At 39.3% G+C, this 19,255-nt stretch overlaps 1 protein-coding gene across 1 annotated transcript in view; it reads left to right on the top strand.

The window, feature by feature from the left end:
• The window catches only part of LOC104056080 (sucrase-isomaltase, intestinal), a 59,535-nt gene extending 40,484 nt beyond the window's left edge, over positions 1 to 19,051 (top strand). The window contains exons 16-23 of the mRNA XM_054056476.1: positions 2,160 to 2,308; positions 6,275 to 6,359; positions 8,966 to 9,022; positions 10,725 to 10,855; positions 11,653 to 11,741; positions 12,122 to 12,171; positions 15,848 to 16,006; positions 18,827 to 19,051. Of these exons, the coding sequence (XP_053912451.1) occupies positions 2,160 to 2,308; positions 6,275 to 6,359; positions 8,966 to 9,022; positions 10,725 to 10,855; positions 11,653 to 11,741; positions 12,122 to 12,171; positions 15,848 to 16,006; positions 18,827 to 18,886 (780 nt within the window). The 3' untranslated portion in view covers positions 18,887 to 19,051. The remainder of the gene's footprint in view (positions 1 to 2,159; positions 2,309 to 6,274; positions 6,360 to 8,965; positions 9,023 to 10,724; positions 10,856 to 11,652; positions 11,742 to 12,121; positions 12,172 to 15,847; positions 16,007 to 18,826) is intronic.
• Positions 19,052 to 19,255: the final 204 nt, after the last annotated feature.

The raw sequence follows: 19,255 nt of genomic DNA, 5'->3' as shown, positions 1-19,255 counted from the left end.
AAGCAACTAAAAAAAGACTGAAAAAAGCCAGTGAGCCCATGAGAAGGATGACAAAGTGCAGTTTCAGCCCAGACCCATGCCCTGGCTTTAACTTGTAATGTTCGTTCAAGACTTGTCTCAGACAGAAAGAAGTATCAGACTGTTATTAACTACAAAGAGTTTGAAGGTCTTGCAGCCTTTGTAAGTAGACTGTGGTTATTTGCAAGCACAATGAAATCGTTCTCCTAGTTTAATAAATGTCTTTTTTTTTTTTCTATCTGTAAGGTGATCTCTGCCATGCGTAGAGCTCAGGTTGTTAGTGAGATTTAAGTTTCCTTTGAATTTGCATCATCAAAATGTTGTAACATTTACATCCCCAAAAAGACTTCTGTCTCTGCATGAAGTACGATGGACATTCAGCAACTGGGCCAATGCAGGAGTAATAAGCTATGGTGCTGTCATTAAGAGGGTCAGGAATTACCCTGTAGATCCCTGAGATATGCTAAAGTGTTTATCTCTGGGAGAACAAATGTCTGTGAGGTTTAAGCTGCCGTTGATAAATATTTTCTATTTATTTATCCACTAAAATCAGAGATACCTTATCTATATATGTTTCTGTGGTCTTTTGGGCACGTAAACCAGTCTGACTTGGGTAAGTATGTGTTAATCAGACCTGCATAATTAATTAAGCAGGAAAAGAGCAATGGGTCTACATGACTGGAGCTGCAACTCAGAGTTGAATGAATGACAGAAATAACAGAAGATACATTTGTTTTTATTGGATTACTTAAATAATTTAAAACATTGTGTTCACTGAAAGAAGTGAACAAGGCATTTTGGGAGATTTAGCATCATTAAAGAAATCTGACTTTTTTTTGTGAACTGAAGCAATACTTGTACACTGTTAGAATACTGGTAAAAATACTGCACCATTTTTGAAATAATAAATGGATGCTTCAGAGCTCAGAGACAGCAGGAAATATTATCGGTGACTAATTCTGATGTAAACACAATAATGGAGAAGTTTAACTTAAATATTGAGTTTAATTAATGCTAAGTTAGTGATAAAATAAAATCTTAAATATCCATTTTGCCTAATCCATTGGGGATTTCAAATGACTTAATTAGTATTTTTCTTGTCTGAAAAGCACAGATAATATAAAAAGCTTTGTTACTTCTGTTCCTTTTAAGTTTCATTATGCTTGGAATTTTAATGAGAAAATTGAGTATTATGGGAAAATTTTGTGAAGGATGATGGGAGGTGTGTGACTTGTTAACTGACTCAGTTTAGTGCTGGAGAAGGTTCAGGCAGGAGGCGTTAAAGATGATGTATAACATCTCTTTCCCATATCAGCACTGCCCCAGGTTGGCTGTGTGCTCCACATCCCATTTCGGGGAAGACTTAAGATTGTCTTGAAGTAGATCAGAAGAAGCCATCAAGTGTAGATGATAGCTTAAACCTGCCCTCTTGATGTTGGGACACAGCATGTGTGCCCTCCATCCCAGGAAAGCGTTGCTGACAGTGAGAAGGCAAGGGACACTGCTGATGCACGGGTGTCCCTCAGTCAGGACGTCCAATAATGGCAAACACAGGAAGAGAAATCAAGTTTCTTTGTACAGATGAAACGTTTTCTCCACTGAACACAGTGACTTCAGTCACTCCTGTTGGCTTCAGCAGGGCCTTGAATTTGCTCTTACTTTTAAATAGATTTGCCTTTGTCACCTTGGCCAACATAAATATGCTTTTGCCTTTATTTTTCAGATTCAGTCTTCCCTTTTTCTTGTGTTTCACCTTGTCTGTTCCCAAGGGCTTCCATCTCCAGGATAAATTAATTTCTAGAGAGTGGGTGTCTGTTCCTGAGTGCAGACATGAAACCCCAGCTCCTCTGCCATTACAAGGTTAGGAGTGGTTGCAAATGGCTCCCATATATCACTGTATTCAGTCTCTCTGAACTCACCGGAGTTTTTCAAGTTGAAAAATGTTATACAAATATTAGTTTGATGACAGTAGAGGTGGTTCTTTAGCATCTTCTTGCAAATTAGTGTTTTTTCTTACTTAAGCATTCACTTTCATCAGATTATGTCAGCCACAGTTTTCCTGAGGTCACACACATGTCCTTTGTTGAATTTGCAGTCCATGCTTACAAAGCTCAGTAAAAACCAAAGCTTTTCTTTAACAGGAACAAGACCCAGCAGTATTTGGAGAAGAGTTTGCCAAGATATCTCGAGCTACACTTAGGATCAGATACTCACTGCTGCCATACCTGTACACCCTGTTTTTTGAGTCTCATGTTTACGGAAACACAGTGGTGCGGTCACTGATGCAGGAGTAAGTAAGGCTCTTATTCAGTCATATCTTACTCACAAAAGTAGTTGAGCTTTTACGTATAAGCTAGCTGATATGCATCTGATAATTGTAATACCAATATTACTATGTGCTCTCTCTTAAAAAATAGTTTCAAAATGAAATTTGATCAAATTACATGCAAGGAAAATAACTCTACATATATGCAATGGATTTTCGTTAAAATATAACCTGTATTTATTTCCAGTGGGAAAAAAAAACGTAAGTAAGGAAAATACTGAAAATGTCTTTTCTTAGGCAAATATCAGTTCTTTTTCATTTTAAAAATAAGAATCACATAGCTATACTTTCTGTATTTGAATTAAATCTATGAAATCTACATTCTGGACCAGAATGCCAAGAAGGCCTCATACAGAGAAGGTTCTGTTTTCCAGTCATCAACAACATTTGCATTTTCCAATTTAGCACTTGCATCTGCATGCTATGTATGAAACCTACATCTGTGTCCACAAATTATGTAGAGAAAACAGAGACAGAGCTGTTTGAATGTAGTAGCAGGTGCAAAACCAAGATTAATAAATACAGACTACAAAAAACCTCAGAAAACAGGGCCTTGGATTTTTGGAACAAATCTTTTTTTCTGTTTGGAAGAATCAGGAATCAAAGTGAAGTTTCATTTCCCTCTCAGTATTTTTTACTTATCTTTTTACCTGCTTTTGGTAAATTTTATACTTCAGAATGCTTTATGCAAAGACTTGAGCAAAAGATGTGCAAATAATACGTATGAAAGGCTACTGCCCAATGCTCTTACACAATTTAGTCTCATTGGTGCAGGCTACATTCTGGACTGTTTAACGTTCTTTTTCCCTTTAGGTTTAAAACACTTTAGTTAAAAGGTAAGGTATTTTTTTGTGAATTAAATTGAGATTACACTGAAGCACAGTCCATTTGAATATGGAAAGCATATGCACAAAACCTGTTTTACCTACTCAGCATAATGACTAACTGATACATTTTAAAAACAGTATCCCTCCCCTTACTACTCTGCTACCTTATTTAACTAGGTTACATTTAGAAGAAGTTTCATAAGTACTCATGTCTTACACAGCACTAGATGGTATTTCAAGTATTTTAGCTGCCGTTTTGCTTAATGAGTTCTGTGTTAACATTGGAAATGACTGAGTTTATTTTAATTCATATTAGTTAATCTATGTTAATACAGAATTAATTTAATGGTATTAAAGCTGCCTTTCAGGCCATTCCTAGTAAACTTTACTTGTATTCTGTTTGGGGCTCATCTACATTAGCAGATGTCCACATTTTCTTTGTTATGAATTGTATCACAGTCTCAGATAAACCAGCAAATACTTCTACAGGGTGAAACTGAGTCGAAAGATGGACTCCAGCCATTGATGGGAATTTAGTCAGTGATGTCAGACCGGGATTACAAAAAAATAAAACCTCTAAAATGCACATAGGGGAGTGCAGGCATCAAGAGGTCAGCACAAACTGCTTCACTATCCAGGTTACATCCTAGTGGGCACATCACTTGCTAATTTGCCATAGCTAGATTGTAAAATGACTTGAAGTATATCTTACTACTGCAGTTAATTGTGGATGATATTGTTACACAATCAGCATTTCCTACTGTTTCTGATTAATGTTGTTTAAATGGGTCTGCTCAAGTGAGAAGGTGGCCCAGATGCTACCAGGAGGAGAAATGTGGGTTTTTAGAGAACGAGAGAACTGAAACAGAATTTTTGATGTACGGATGATGGAATTTTACTTCAAACCTTTCCTTTACCTGTAACAAATACAAAGGAGAGTTAAAAAAACAGTCAGTACTAGTTTTTCAGGTGGAGCTGTTATGAGTTCATAAGCTTGGCTGTGAAAACAACTCTCTCTGGGCAGGAGGTCTCCCAGCAATAGCTATTTCATGTGGCTATTTCAGATTTTTCATTTCACTTCAAATATTTAGGTGTTCATTTCAAATAATAAAGAAGAATAACATCCCAGCAGATTCTTACAAGTGTTTTAGGTGCCTCTGAGGCTTTGACTCAGTGCAACAGAGGTGCCAGTAGCTCAACTGTCCAAAAAGACCTGGAGGCTGTAATCCATTAGTGGAAGAGAAAGCTCTGCTTAATGGCTAAACAGGGAAAAATAAGAGAGGCCAGCATCTAAGCATAGGAAACATGTAGATGGAACTGAGAACCTTTCATAGATCATAGATATGGCTTAATGGCTTATATTTTCAAAATGAGGAAAAGTTCATCTGTTTGCTGAATTTGTGCTCATGGTTGCTATAATTGCAAGAGAAAATAATACTGAGTTACATGATGAGGCCCTTGTTTCCATGTGCAAATAAGTTCAACTTCTCTTTTGTCATAATTTCATGATAAGCTTTTCCTCCTGAAATCTTCCACAATGAAGTATACTGAATCAGTATTATGATTTTATTAAGGGGAAAATAAAAATACAGACAAGCTGTTGAGATGACAAGAAAAACTAATGTTTTATAGTTCAAAAACTTTAAGACAAGGTAATTCATCAAAGCCCACACCTTGCTTCCCCACTTTAAATATTCACAAAGCGTTATGGCAAAATGCAATAATAAGCTCCAAGAGAGCTACTTCTTTTGACAGAAAAAGAAACTCTGAATAAATTGAAATCAGAGCCTGAGCAATGCCTTCAAGAACATTTTCTCCTGAGTTCCATGTACTACATTAAACCTACAATATTTTAGAAATTCAAACACTGATAGATTTATTTTTATTGCCAAGATATTCTTGCTCATTTTGGGTAATTTCTGTAAGTCTGGGCTGGGTGTAGTGTGTGCCTATGCCCTCAGCAGGCAAGGTGTCAGAGCAGGACACCAACACTGAGCTCTTCTGCTCCAGACAGCATACAACAGACACCCATCTTTAGACAGGGGCAGCTGCAAAGTCAGTTAATCAGACACAGGAAATATTTTTTTAAACAAATAATTTGTACGTCCTTGGAGAATAACATGTTAATATGCAACAGCCATATGAATTTGTCACAAGCAGATGATGGTAAAACAGCCCAGTTATCACTTTTAGCAAGGCAGTGGGGTGGTTGGATGGGAAAAGGGGCAGAGGAGCAGGAGAAAGCAGAAGGTACAAGGTACCTTGATTTTAGGAGAGCTTGAGGCATGCTCCATTGTGACATTATTCTGCAAGCCAACTAGGAAACAAGGGTCTGTTACGAATTTCCTCGGAGACAGGCTTTCAAATGATTGAAAGCCTATTTAAATACTCAAGGATTTTATGCCAGATGAGTGGAGGTTCCTGAGATGGGGAGAATCTCTCTTCTTTGCCAGGTGATATTCAATATTTTCATTAGCTGATGCATGGTGGATTAAGGATCTCTTCCTGAGCTGGCAGGCGATGCCAGGCAAACGGGACTGTAAGGACTTTGGAGGACATGATCAGAATACAAACTAAATTCAATACATTTAATAAAATGGACTGAATTCCGTAAGTTTTTGCCCATTCAGGAAAGGCAGTTGAAAAGCACAATATGTATGAATATTGCTTTGTGTTTGTCCAGCAAAAGATTTCTAATGTAGATCTGTGAAAGGTGCAGGAAGCCAAATACAAGGATTTTCATAAATCCTTTAGATCCTAGAGCACAGTGTTATTCCATTGTGTTCCTTCTCCTAGTCCTGGCCACTCCCTTGATGGGGTCTCAAGCCACTGGACAGAAAGTTATTTTCCCATCACTGCTCTTCTGAAAAGAAATCAGGTCCAGCATTTTGTGAGGGTTCTGATCTGGTCCAGAATGGTAGTTTTACTGTAATTTTTTAATCTCTGTCCAACTTCTGGAATTCCCTCAGATAGGAAAAATATTTGGCAGTGTTGGAAGATGTCTTGAGGATGCAGATTTCTTGTCACAGTAAGTAATACTAAAATATTCTGCAAGTTCTACAAAAATGTGAATTAACATTGCATCTCTCACTTTCAACACTAGATTTACTTCCGATCAGCAGACTCATGGAATAGATACCGCCTTCCTTTGGGGACCTGCTTTTATGATTGCTCCTGTTCTTCAAGAGGCAAGTACTGTAATTAAAAAATGCCATCATACTGGACTAAAAGAAATGAGCCGTGCATAGGGCATTCGGTGACATTCAGGGCATATTTGCTCATATCTACCGATTTCTTCCTTCCGCTGTCAAAGCTTGTAGAATGCATTTCTGAGCAGCACAGACAGTACAGAGCTGCTCAGTGCTTGAAGTGGGAGGATGAAAGTGAGGGCATGGCATTTCCCTGCTACTCCAAGTGCCAAATGGATGTAAACAGGCTGGATGCTGCTCCTCGTGTGGTCCTGTTATTGTGCTCACAGCTCCCTCCAAGGACACACGCAGAACAGTAATTGTCAAGCTAGGAAGAAACACACAGGTATTAAAGCTAAGTGGTTTCCATATTACCACCTTCCCCCAGTGTTTTCGAACCGCAGCATCTCAAGGGTTTTGCTAGGATTTTTCCCAGCACCACAGGCAAGCACACTCATTACGGCAATGATAATGACAATGTTAGATTCTAATGCGACAGATTTTAAAAAGCGGCATTTCCCCATGGCTGTGCTGGGCACAGCGCTGTGGTCAGGGCTGTCGCTGCTCGTCTGAAGCAAGTGTAGGCTTCTCTCCTTGCCCCACCAATGATTACACTCAGGACCAGAAAGGTTTGCCTGAGCAGAGCAAAATATCTGCATGTGGTGTGTCCTAGAGCTGTTCACCATCAGCATGCTGCCAGAATACCTGATACATTTTCTAGACATTGCTGACAATCAAACATGTAAACAGGATACTATCGGTCACCTTTTCTACCCTTATGCCTCTGTGAATTTAAAATGAAATTCTTATTCCTGCATCTAAAACCATTCTGACTCCACTGAGGTGCTTCATTCATCAGCCCTTCATCTTCAGACTCTCCTAGGTTTCTAATAGCTGATGACTAACTAGATCTCACAGGGTCTCAGACCAGCAAGATGATGAAAGATTTGAGAGAAACCTTCCCATGAAGAGAGAGTGACAAGCCTGGTGGCTTCCTGTGAAGAAGTGAATGAAAGGGAACATTATAAGGATATATAAAATGATAAGGGGTCTAGATTAGAAGTCCTCCTAATGCTCTGTGGAGGACTGTAGCATGAAAGGAAGGCCAGGTGCCTATGGCCTGATGGAGGAAGCAGAGTTTTGGAAGTGACACGTTGCTGGATCTTGCAGTGGGAGGGAGGAGGCAGCCAGGCATCATGCCATACAGCAGGGTACAGGGCAGAGGTGAGCTGTGAGACCCTCCCAGTGACAGTGCAGGCCAGCAGAAAGTGCACCAAACTACAGCATGATACCTGCTTGTCTAGACAAGATGAGTCGGGGACAGCTTTCCCTTTGCTCCTTGAGTCCTAGGCTGTGAGCAGGTGAGGCATCCATTAAAATTAAAACAGGGAGCTGCTTTACACACTGGCTTGTCATTTAGGGACTCACGAAGGCAAGGCTCATCATGATTCTGAGGGTGGTTACAGACTTCTCTGCAGACCAGAATAGCCAGGGTTGTCATAATACTGCAAAGAAAACATGGAGAGAGGGGTTATCCTGACTTTATCAGGTTTCCTCTTCAAGTTTTCAAGATGTGTTACAGATTAAACCTACCTCCCTCTAGTTGTTAAACAGTAGTAAGACCTAAACAGACAGAACAAACTACCCCAGCCCTCCTAACTGTAGCACTAGGACACTTTGCCTGAAACACCTCACACTGCCCATGGTGGATGATGGGCCACAGGACAAGACAAATTTCCAGTTTAGCAATTCTTGTATTCTAGTGTGAGATTTGCATACTGTAATAAATTGTTTATTTCTTACTCTTTCTACTGTTCTGTCCCTAAAATGTCAAATGGTAACTTTGCCTTAGTTCTTTTCCACCTTTCCTTTTCATGCTCCATCTGCTCCCTGGGGCAAACGTTGGGCGTAAACCATAATTTTGCAAAGGGGCAGACACCTATGTTGAGAATCAAAATTAATCTGTTTGTGAGCTCAAGCAACTCATCATGAAAAAAAGAAGTATGTTTTGGTCCCAGCTTTTCCTGGAGTCATGAATTCAGAGTGCCTCTAGTGTGATTTCATCCCATATAATACAACACATGCTGCAAAACGAGGTATAGCAATTGTGCAATTAGCAACATGTTCTTATTATTTATCTGCAACTTTAAATAATTGCCCAGAAGACAAATATCTGTGTGGCCTCCTTGCTCTCTGACTGTTTCTGCAACAAGAACAGTGCAAGGGGCACTGAGCAGTTGTGTCCCTGACTCTGTCATTGGATGTGAAGTCCTGTCTTGCAAAGGCTGGTCAGGTGTTAGAGGAGTACACCCAGGCCAGTTTCATTTGCAAGACATAGAGCATTGTACTAGACTGAAATAATCATATAACATTGACTCATCCCATGGAATGGCAGTAAAAAAATGCAGATAGTGTAGGCTTGTCTGTTTAGCGTTATGCATTAGCCAGCACTAGTCCACTGCTATAATAACTCAGCCATAATTTCCAAGATTTGATGTTATTAGAATATTCAGCATACATCTCTCCATGAGCAAATATAATAAAGATAATGTAATATCAGGAATATAAAAAGAAAAAAGACTTCAATCATTTTATGACAATTACAGGGAGCAAGATCTGTGGATGTATACTTTCCTGAAGCACAGTGGTTTGACTACTATACGGTATGTATTGTTCAGATTCAGTTTCTTACATTTTTTTACATAACTTAAAATGGTACAATTCCAGCAAAATAACTTTTAGCAATGTTCAGTAGTATTTTTACCTCAGCATCTGTGTTTAAGAAAACTAAAGAACAAGAAGTCTACACCAGGCTAGCTGGGAGAGTAACTTATACAGCTTTCAGTAGCATTTTATTTTCTATTTCTGGTTTGTAAAGATATAAGACATAAAGAACTGAATTTTCAAGAGCAGCCTAAAAATTCATTAAACTATGAAGATTTATTTCTTTTGCCCCCCCCTTTATTGCACATTTTAATTGTTATGCTGTTACACTTCCCTGCATAGAAACAGAGGCAGAAACCTGAGTTGTACTCCTGAGAACATGCTGCAAAGCATTTTGTGCATGCAGTTTTGCACATGCATCACTTTTGGCAGAAGGCTTATTTAGAGAGCGGGGTGAGGCTCAACTCCGAAATATTCTTCCAAGAGATGAAGAGCAATCTGCTCTGTGGAAGATAACAGCCTCTTCTGGTTTCAGGGACTACAAGTTTTGACCTTTCAAACACCATCATACCCAGTACTGCATTTACAAAAGTGCTCAGTTTCAATCTAACTACACTCTGTTGCAATCTGCAGGTTAAGACCAGTGTTGACTTCAGCACGAGTAGTTAGGCTGATGCTAAGAGCTTTCAGAAATGTGAGCCCAGCAGCATCAGGCTGTAGTTAACTGCCTTGAGTGATGCTGGCAGAGGAGCAGGCAGGACAGCAAGGCTTTCAGAGGAAATTCAGATTAATTTTTAAAGAAGTTTGGTCATTTCCAGCATCTGGCTGGTGTCCTCAGATGGATGTTCAACCAACCCTTTTCTTTTTCTCTTTTCATAAGGCCATGACACTGCAGGGTGGAGCAGTTTGTTCAGCTCTCCTTGTTGTGGATCCTTCTGACCCCCATTTGCCAGGCTGGGTGTGGGGATGGCAGCACCGGTGTACCTTGTCCTCTGCATAAGGCATGCCCCCAGCATTTGACACGTACTTGCCGTATGGTGCTTAGCCAAAAGCAAGGTTGGGTATTTACTGTTAGTTAGAATTCCATCTGCAGAGGACAAGAGCAAAACCTTCCTGTTATCTGCTCTCTATGTAAGCCTTGCCTACACCTGGTTTTGAGGCATTAAACCAGAAAGGAATGCTGAAGAGAGCTTACATTAGTTGTCTACACATAGATAAATTTCGATCTTTGAATGCTGTAATTACTTTTAGAAAGGGGGAAAACTTGTTCTTAAAAGAGAAGAAAATCTACAGCTTACATTCCCAAATGATTATGAATCACTTACCTTAAACTGAAATCTGTCAGGCTCCATATGCATAAAAAGAAGAAGCAAAAGTTTCTTTTGCTTTTTGCTCAGTGTCTTGATGAGGATTTTTTCACAGCATACAGATTAATGATACCATTTTTAAAGATGAATTGCTGTCTTTCATTCATGACGCTTCCATCTCATGCATATGCAGAACTGTAGGGGCTAGATCCTCTTTCATGGTAAAAAAAAGGAACTGGAATTATACCCCTGAAATCCACTTTTCTGTTTGCATTTCCACTGATGTAATTGAAGTGAAACTGTACCTCTTGATACCCCCTTTTTCAGTGGTATAACATCACAATGTATAGTGTCCATATCTGAGGTTTTTTAACTGCATTAATTTTTGTGGTAGGGTCACAAACTACCAAGTGCCTGGAGCAAGAACTATGCTACTGTGGCTGCCCCACTAAGCAAGATCCCTCTGTTCATCCGTGGAGGTTACATCCTACCAGAACAGGCACCAGCCACAACCACTACTAAGAGGTAATGTCATCTATGTGTGTCACCAATCCACTGTGCAGGTCAGACCCAGAGACAGCCAAAAAAAGCAATCAAAAGAAAGTGCAGAAGAGAGGCTATCTGCACCTTCCAGCTGCCATTCCAGGTGATAAGCACAGTATTTTTATCCCACTATTCGCTCCATTGAATTAGAAGTCACCTCAAAGATGACCCACGTCATAGTCTGCAAGACTGAAACCTACTCCTGGTTCTGTAGTTACGCTTGGAAAAGCTTTTGCTCCTCTTACTTTCACACTGACCTGCTGCCACTCATTCAAAGTAAACATATGCAAGAGGAAAATGCAAAACTCTTTTCCTTGTATTTATCCAATGCCATGGGCAAGGTGGAAAAGCTCAAATCTCTTCTAAGGAAAATTATTTCCCCACACCAGTGAGTAATATACTGGCCTCCTATCTGAGCCATGCTAATAAGATCATGTAAGTACTGAAGAAAGGGAACAGCATTGTGCAGCAACTAAACCGAACCAATAGTAAGGTAGCACTAGTGACCAGTTGCCTCCTAGAGTGTCCAATTATCGTACATTAAGGCCACTAAAGAAAGGAAATACCCACATTAGCACATGGGAAGTGAGAATTCTACACTTTAGTGGGACAAGGCATCATTTCAGGAACCGTTTCTGTAAGCACAGTTGTCATTCTTTTGTTGTGGCTTTTTTGTAACCTTGAAAATGGAGTTGATTGCGTTCAGAACTTTTTGCTAAAAACCAGGGAACAGTGACTCTCCAGTTTGTACTGACACTTCTCAACTGGTTTGCCAACAGTCGTCTGAACCCATTTGGGCTCATTATTGCCCTGGATGAACAAGAAGAAGCTTCTGGATCTCTCTTCTGGGATGATGGTGATTCAATCGGTAAGCCCGTTTTCTCACTGTGAAGCAGTGTCTATGTACAGAGCTCTCCTCAGGCTGCCTTTTCAGCAGTATAATGGCACTGACTCCTGCTAGAAACAGCTGGAGAACTGACCCTCAGTTGGACGTCACAGAGGTGAGAAGCAGGCTGCTCTTGAATTAGTGTTTTGATATGAGAAAGGTGTGACACTGGGAACAGCTGGTCTGCTAGACAGGACAATGACTCATGTCATGTTTCCTCTGAGACCACCCTAAGGAGATTAGAGAAACACATTAAATAACCCACAAATCTGATGTTAGCCACTTGTTACAACTAATGTGAACTTATTTTGGATTTTGCTCCCTGTTTTGATGCCATTCCTCCTTGTTCTGTGTTTTGACAGATACTATCGAGAAGGAGCAATACTTCTTGGCTAAGTATACATACAGCAAAGTAAGTAGCAACATTCAAGGTACAGACAAACACACAGGCAACTGTATTTTAACGTAGCCATTGTAAGGTGCTGTTGTCTATCTCTTCTCAGGAAAGCTTTTTTCTCATAGCTCAGCCTTTAAACCTGGTAAGGTACCTAATGAGTACATTTACAGACAGCTACAAAACAATCCAACTATGATGCTGCAGCTTTGTTTGCTTCCTTGAGTATCATAGTGGCACATCGTTAATGTTCCTGCTGTGATGTGAACCTGAAAATCCACTTTTTCAGCTCAGATTTAAATTTTTTTTTTTCTGAGTTGCTGCTTCTGGGGATGAGGGACCTTTTTGTTGTCTTCCTTGTATGAATGCTGTCAATCTGATGGGTGGGAGAAGGCTAAATTCCTCTCTTCAGGATACCCCAGCAGCTTTTAAGCTTTGCTCACTTGAAGCTTGCATTTTGTGGCTCAGAGAATTACAGAGTCTCATTTCTTTAGCTTGCATTTCCTTGCCTGACAGCACGGAGATTGCTCCCATGGTTGATCTCCTGCAGAGTGATTCAGCATGCTACTGGCAACCCAGTGAGCTGATCAGATGCTCCATACAGCACAGAAATAGATTAGCCCAGGGTCAGTGCACTAATGCCTTTCACACAGCACTCACTTCTGTCCAGGCATGTCCTTAGAAAGCTCAATAGAAAACCCAAAAAGTCTAGGCTTCAACTGAGAAAAATAAGATAAAATAAATCTACTAGAAGCTTATTAAGTGTATGATAGTAAGTTGTAGAAGTTACTATAAAAAACCTTAATCTACTTCAGCAATCTGCACAGATCATATTTTATCCACAATTCCAGTGCCTGGTAAGAAATAAGATATTGTATGCAGACTGTGGCATGATTTTCACACTGTGTATTCCTAAAAGTCCCAAAGTAGTCCACAGAAAACATTAAAAAGAATAAAATTGTATTAACCCCTATTGTGATATTGGTCTTAGAGTGTGTGTCTTCCAGAAGAGAGAGTAAGCCAGAAAAAATAGATGAGTTTATGATGTTTTCTGATATATTCATAGGATATTTTCCTGGAACTAATACCACATGTCTAGACTTTAGATTTAATTTTTAATTTATTTTCATCTTGATTTACCAATAAAAAAATTTTCTTCTTCAAAAAAATGTTATTTCAATGGCAAAAGGAAGAAAAATCACTTCAGCTTGCTGTAGTCTGTGTATAGTAATTTATTGCAAGAAGACTACAGAAAAACAATATCCAGTTTCATATTAAATTCTGATCTGTGCAAATTAGATTGTTGATTCAATGGCACTTCCATTTCTCATTGCTTATATTTGACTTCTGTCTGTAAATCCATGACTGAAGTCCCTATCTGCATTCCAATAACCTCTACTGTTGAATTTTTATTATGTGTTTATAAAGAAAAAATCCATCTCAAATAGCAAATTGTAGAGGTATGAGAAAAGTATGAAGGTCTTGGTATTTGCTGCACATTTCTATAGCCATGAAAAATTGTGGTTGAATAATTTAATCACACCTAGTTTTAGGAGAATACACAAGTTTTTTCCCTAAGAGATTTACTGATAAGGTCTGACATCATAGCATTTATTCTGAACCCAGAACAGCATTGTGCAGGTAACAGGTACAGGATTAGAACTTCTAATTTATGTTTTCATTTAAACAACCCAGAAGCACAAATTAGAATTCAAGATTAGTGCAGGCAATTAAGTCTCAGAGAAGGATTCAAGCTTCCTGCTCTCAGATACTGTCTCACTGTGATCAGTATTTTAATCCACTTGACAACTCCATTGTGACACACGTAATGGCTGTCACCTAAGTCAAAGTGCCCCATATATTAAGCCTGCCAGTCTAGAAAAATATATGAGCTAGATGTATGAAATCCACTGTTCTTCAGACATGAGCAGGGAGAGCCATAAACTCTGGGTGGCACAAGGCAAGATATGCTCAGACCATAGCAAGTGAGTCCAGGCTCTCTACAGGGATGGCCATAGGAAGGGTTGCCCAAGGAAATGGAAGCTCCTGAAAGAGTATGCTGGCCGCTGGGTAACTGAATAGCCTGAGAACAAGTTCTTACTTAAACTGGTCCAATTTTCAGAGGGGGGGGAAAAAGGATGACGCTCGCAGGACCAGAGCAAGACAATAGGAAAGAAAAATCATGACTCTGCTTCTCAGAAGTGCAGAAGGAAGTCCTGGCTTCTGGCCTCAGATCCAGGACTTGTTTGTACTTTGCATTCATGGGGCTTTGAGTGGTATCCATAAGTTCCACCTCTCTTATGAGAGCTCGGCACTTTCCTGGGCAATTACTTTAACCAGTAGATGCTTGGGGAGGAGAAAATCCCTCATTCCTCTGGACCATCAACTCCCTGCCCTCCCAAGACCTTCATTTCTAGACCATGGTCAGAGGGACTGCAGACACGTCGCTCAGGGCCTCAGAACTCAACTGCAACTTTATTAGTACAACTATAATCACTAAGTTCAGCATCACACTGAGTTAGCTGGGGCCCTGAGGCCACCTTAGGCTGCCTCTCTTGTGTGGCCACATCTGAGACAGCAATAAATCACTGTAGAGAGGTGGTCCCTATACTGAGCCCCTTAGTATGCTGGAGCTTTGGTAATGGGGTGAAGACATCCTATGTAAGTACCCTAACACATTCTTCAGAGGCTTTTAGAAGCCTCTCCCTTATTTGTTCCATAATATCCAGCATTCCTTATTTACACATTTTAAATCAGCGTGATGAGGATTAACATTTATTTTTAGTGTGGATGCTTGAAATAACCAGTTTAAGCACAGACGTAAGTTACAAAGACTGCGATCTAGCTTCTGCTCTCCTACCATGCACCATTGAAATAACCCAAGCTGATTTATGCAAAAGGTTCCATCATGGGTTTCTTACTGGCATGTTTTTAAAAAGTCATGATTGCATAGCAACTCATCATTTCCTGAGCAGTAGAATTCATCTTTATTTCCTTAACGACTGTGATCACATAACAAATATGATGATTCCCCTTCTTTGCTTGTATGGGAAATAGCTGTTGCTGGTGATCAAATTGAATTTTCTTAATGACTTTGAATGTCCTCTTGATACACCCTAAACATGGGATATAGAGTTAATAAGAAGTACAACAAACACAGCTCTGTGGACATACAGTGTTCCTTCAGTGTCCCTAAAGCTGGGACATACGTAGTAAAGATTTCTAGCAGGAGATGTGGAGATGTGGGACATAAAATAGGGGCAAAATATCTAGCAGTTGGCATTTGTGGAAGATGCTTACAGTTTAAAGCAGTTAGTTGTGGATGTTGATTAAATCTGCCTTAAGGTCATTAACTGAATCTCTGTATCTGAATTTTGGCTTTGCATATGCCATTGTACACTGTAAGTGGCACAAGAACCAAGTTTGCATTGATTACAAGTAGAAAAACATGTCCAAGATTCCAAATGAATGTTGTAAATGCTATTTTGTTTTATACATTTTTAGTTTATGGCGTGTTTCTTATGTGAAAATTAATATGAGTGCTGTTTTTCCTTCATAGTCTCAGACTTTAATATCTACATTGGAAGACCTTCTATGCATTCATTGACAAAAATGAGACAGCAGTAACAGTATGCACTAACTTACCCCTAAAGAGTTGTTGTGGTCCTAAAATTTTCTCTGTGGCTTTTTCCAGTCAAGCCTGAAGACAGAAATCCTTAAAAATGGCTATCGAGGGGTTGACACTCTGAAGTACAACAAAATCACAATTCTTGGCCTGAAAATGAGACCTCATACTGTTGCTCTGAATGGAAAAGCCATCCGTGGAGATGCTTCCTCTTATGAGTCAAGTGGGGTAAGAGCTATGCTGAGCAGTCATGAAAAATCTTAGGGAAAAGGAGATAGTCATTAAGTGACAGGAACAGTTTCTCATTCACACTCTTACATTTCCAAGTATATGCAGACACCAATTCTTGATACAAGAGTCTGAGGGTTTTGAGGATGGGGTGGAGGGTGAGCAGAAGAAAAAAAAACAGCAAGAGCTTTTAGGAAACTGTAATCATTGGTATTACACAATTACACATATTCTCTCATTTGGTGTCTGCTGCTTATACAAGTTTTCAAACTAGTGACATAATGGAAAAAAATATAGCTCCACAAACTGGAAGAAATCTTAGGAGTTTTACAGGCATTATCATCTTTTTTATAAAATCAGAAAACCTCTCAAAGTTATAGATATCAGTTGCTGAAAAGAAGTAGTGGAGGTATTTTCTTACAACTACTTAGTGTCCAAACACGATTACAGCATAGCTGGCTCTAATGAGTGTCTTCCTACCTTCAGAGGAGGGAAAGGTGAATCTCTGCTGTACATTTGTTCCTAAAAAACTATCACTACAGTGAGACAACAGTTGCAGTTTCAGCATCTTAAAGTGTCCAACCTCAGTGTCCCAAATAAAAATGCACGATTTGCTTGTGCGGTTCTCTTCCTCTCTGGCATCAACAAAGAGACACCACGGAAGGGACAAACTGAATACCCCAATTTCATTTCCCACAGGAGAATAGACAAAAGGAGCAACACTTAATAACATACCCTCTCTCTGGTCACTTGACCCATATCCGTCACTAGGCACAAAGCTGAAGTGGGTCGTGCACACTTTGTATGAAGTGCGGTACTCACCTCTCAGCACTGCCCAGGGATCTCGCAGTGCTACACTTCAAGATGCCACTAACTGAACATTCAATCAAGCAACAGATGTCATGTCTTACATCCCTCTACCCACTTGGCTTAATGATTTAAGTTTACTTGCAACCAAAGTGTGCTCCCCATTATATGCACCTGGTTAAAACATTTGTTTTTTTGAAGGAATCTGTAAGGGAAGAAAATTGCTGAGAATAAATTTCTACCTTGGAGAATCATAAAAAATTCACTTTCAGAGACGATGTCATAAATAAGTGTAATCAGGATTGCCTCAAGGGAAGAAATTGTTTAACAGCCTAACTGCCTCTAAGCAAGCTGAAAGTAACATAAATGTGGCAGGATAAAGAAAACACTCCATTGAGATATGCCTGAAGGCACTAATCACAGAAAACCATAAGATAACTCCATACTAACAGCATCACATAAAAAGATGATTAAGAAAGACTAAAAAGCTTGTCGCAAAAGTATCATTTAAAATTTGATTTAAGCACAAAAGATGATCTCAGTGACTTCATATAAGGGAGATAAAAACCCACCATGCTGCTGTAGTACGAAATATCCAAAACTGCACAAAAATTACATTATTTAAATCAGGCAGTAATGTAAACCAGCTAAACATATCCCTCTTACAGTTCTAAGAGATTCAGTCAAACGTCTCCTACCAGCTCTGTGCAGATGTTGTAATGTCATTACCTATAATCCTCTTGTGTTTGACTCTATTAAAAAAAGCACTAGCAGCTTGGGTTTAGATCTTGAAACCTTACAATCCATGTAATTAAAAAAATAACAAAATCTAAAGGGCAAATTTGCCATTTTCTCACAGGCTTAATGAGATTACATACTGTATAACAGTTTAACAAGCACAAAGACTGTACTGTTTTAAGGGATGTAGAAGAAAGTAAGTTCTGCCATATTGCTTTTGCTTTGCAGAAAAAAAAATGCCTAAAAGCAGTGCTTAAGTGCATAATTGAGACATAGTTATTTGTATATAAATAGAAGCAGTTTGCTTAGGAATACGCCAATTCCTTCTCCCTGATTCATGCAGTGCTACCCTGATCTGATATTTGTAATACCACAGAATCTTCCTATTATTAGAACTCTTTATCTTCCACCCCACTAGAGCACCATACCAGAAGAGCCACAACAGCTGTGTTCTAACTGCAGCAGGGAAGCTGGAGGAGCATTTCTGTTGACCAAACTTGTGCTGACAACAAAATCACCTGGGCATGGGAAGAATCTCCTTTTTCCTCCCACTTGCATCCTCTGCTGGAAGGTGTAGGGAGGTTCTCAATGCCCGTAGTGCCTACTGCCTGTGCAGAGCTGCAGTCTGGCACAACCTTTCTGGCTGCCTGGGAGCTTTTTTGTTACTGTTTGGATAAGGTTGCAGTATTTTTGTCCATATTTGGCTACAAGGCAAATCATTCAATAACTGGACTTCTTACTTACCAAGTAGTGGTAGAGAACTGTTTCTCGTGAAAGGTGATAAACACTACATACTTGGAAGAAATGATCTACACATAGACTATTAGAATGATGTTAATGCCAATTTGTGGGTGGGCAAAGAAGCAGCTAAGGGGTGTGAATGGATATTATGCATTTAATAGATTATTAATTCTGAAACCTGAAGATAAAACTGGTGAAGAAGTACTGAAAATGGAAATTATGTGAATAATAAAATGCATCAAATTTAACACTGAACAGAGAGAGAGCAGGACAGGTGTTGTATTTATAATTACATATTTAATTCATGTTATTAATTAATTTTAAACTGTTCCTGAATGTCTAAAATGTATGTTGAACTGTATACAGCAGCAGACAGATGCATACTGCCACCAAGTCAGTCTCGCCTACCAGGTGAGGTTAAGGGAATCACAAAGGTCTAAGTTCAAGCTTCCTCTCTTGTTCTCTGTTTTGAGCTAGTCTTTTATAGGTTTATATTAAGTTGTTCATTATTTTTGTGTCTTTTTTTTTTCACAGAAACTCACTATATGGATTTCTGTCCCTCTTACTCAGGAACTCAGCATTACGCTTCACTAGAATGATCAGAAAAGCATCGATGTAATTTAGTATCCTTGGCCCTCAAATATTGATTTTACTTCACTTTTAATGTAAAAACAATCATTTAGCCTCTAAAACTTTGCTTATGCACCTGATTACTGTTCTTTTCCTATGTAGCATTTGTAACTCAGTATTCTTCAAATAAAATTTTCTGAAGTAGTTAATGTTTTACCATAGAATGATGTGTGTTCAAAATAGCATGGAAGAAATCATCCTGAAAGTTCTCTCTCACCTCAGATGTATTTGGAGTTGTTTTGGACATCATACACTGGAGCTTTTTTCAAATCCATGGTGACAAAAAAACCAATCCAGGAACAGCCAGATAGTCACCTTAACTCACATAGCTTT

Source organism: Cuculus canorus, chromosome 1, assembly GCF_017976375.1.
Source record: "Cuculus canorus isolate bCucCan1 chromosome 1, bCucCan1.pri, whole genome shotgun sequence".
NCBI lineage: Eukaryota > Metazoa > Chordata > Aves > Cuculiformes > Cuculidae > Cuculus > Cuculus canorus.
Note: the sequence above shows the minus strand (reverse complement) of the source record. Positions and strands in the feature narration are given on the sequence as shown.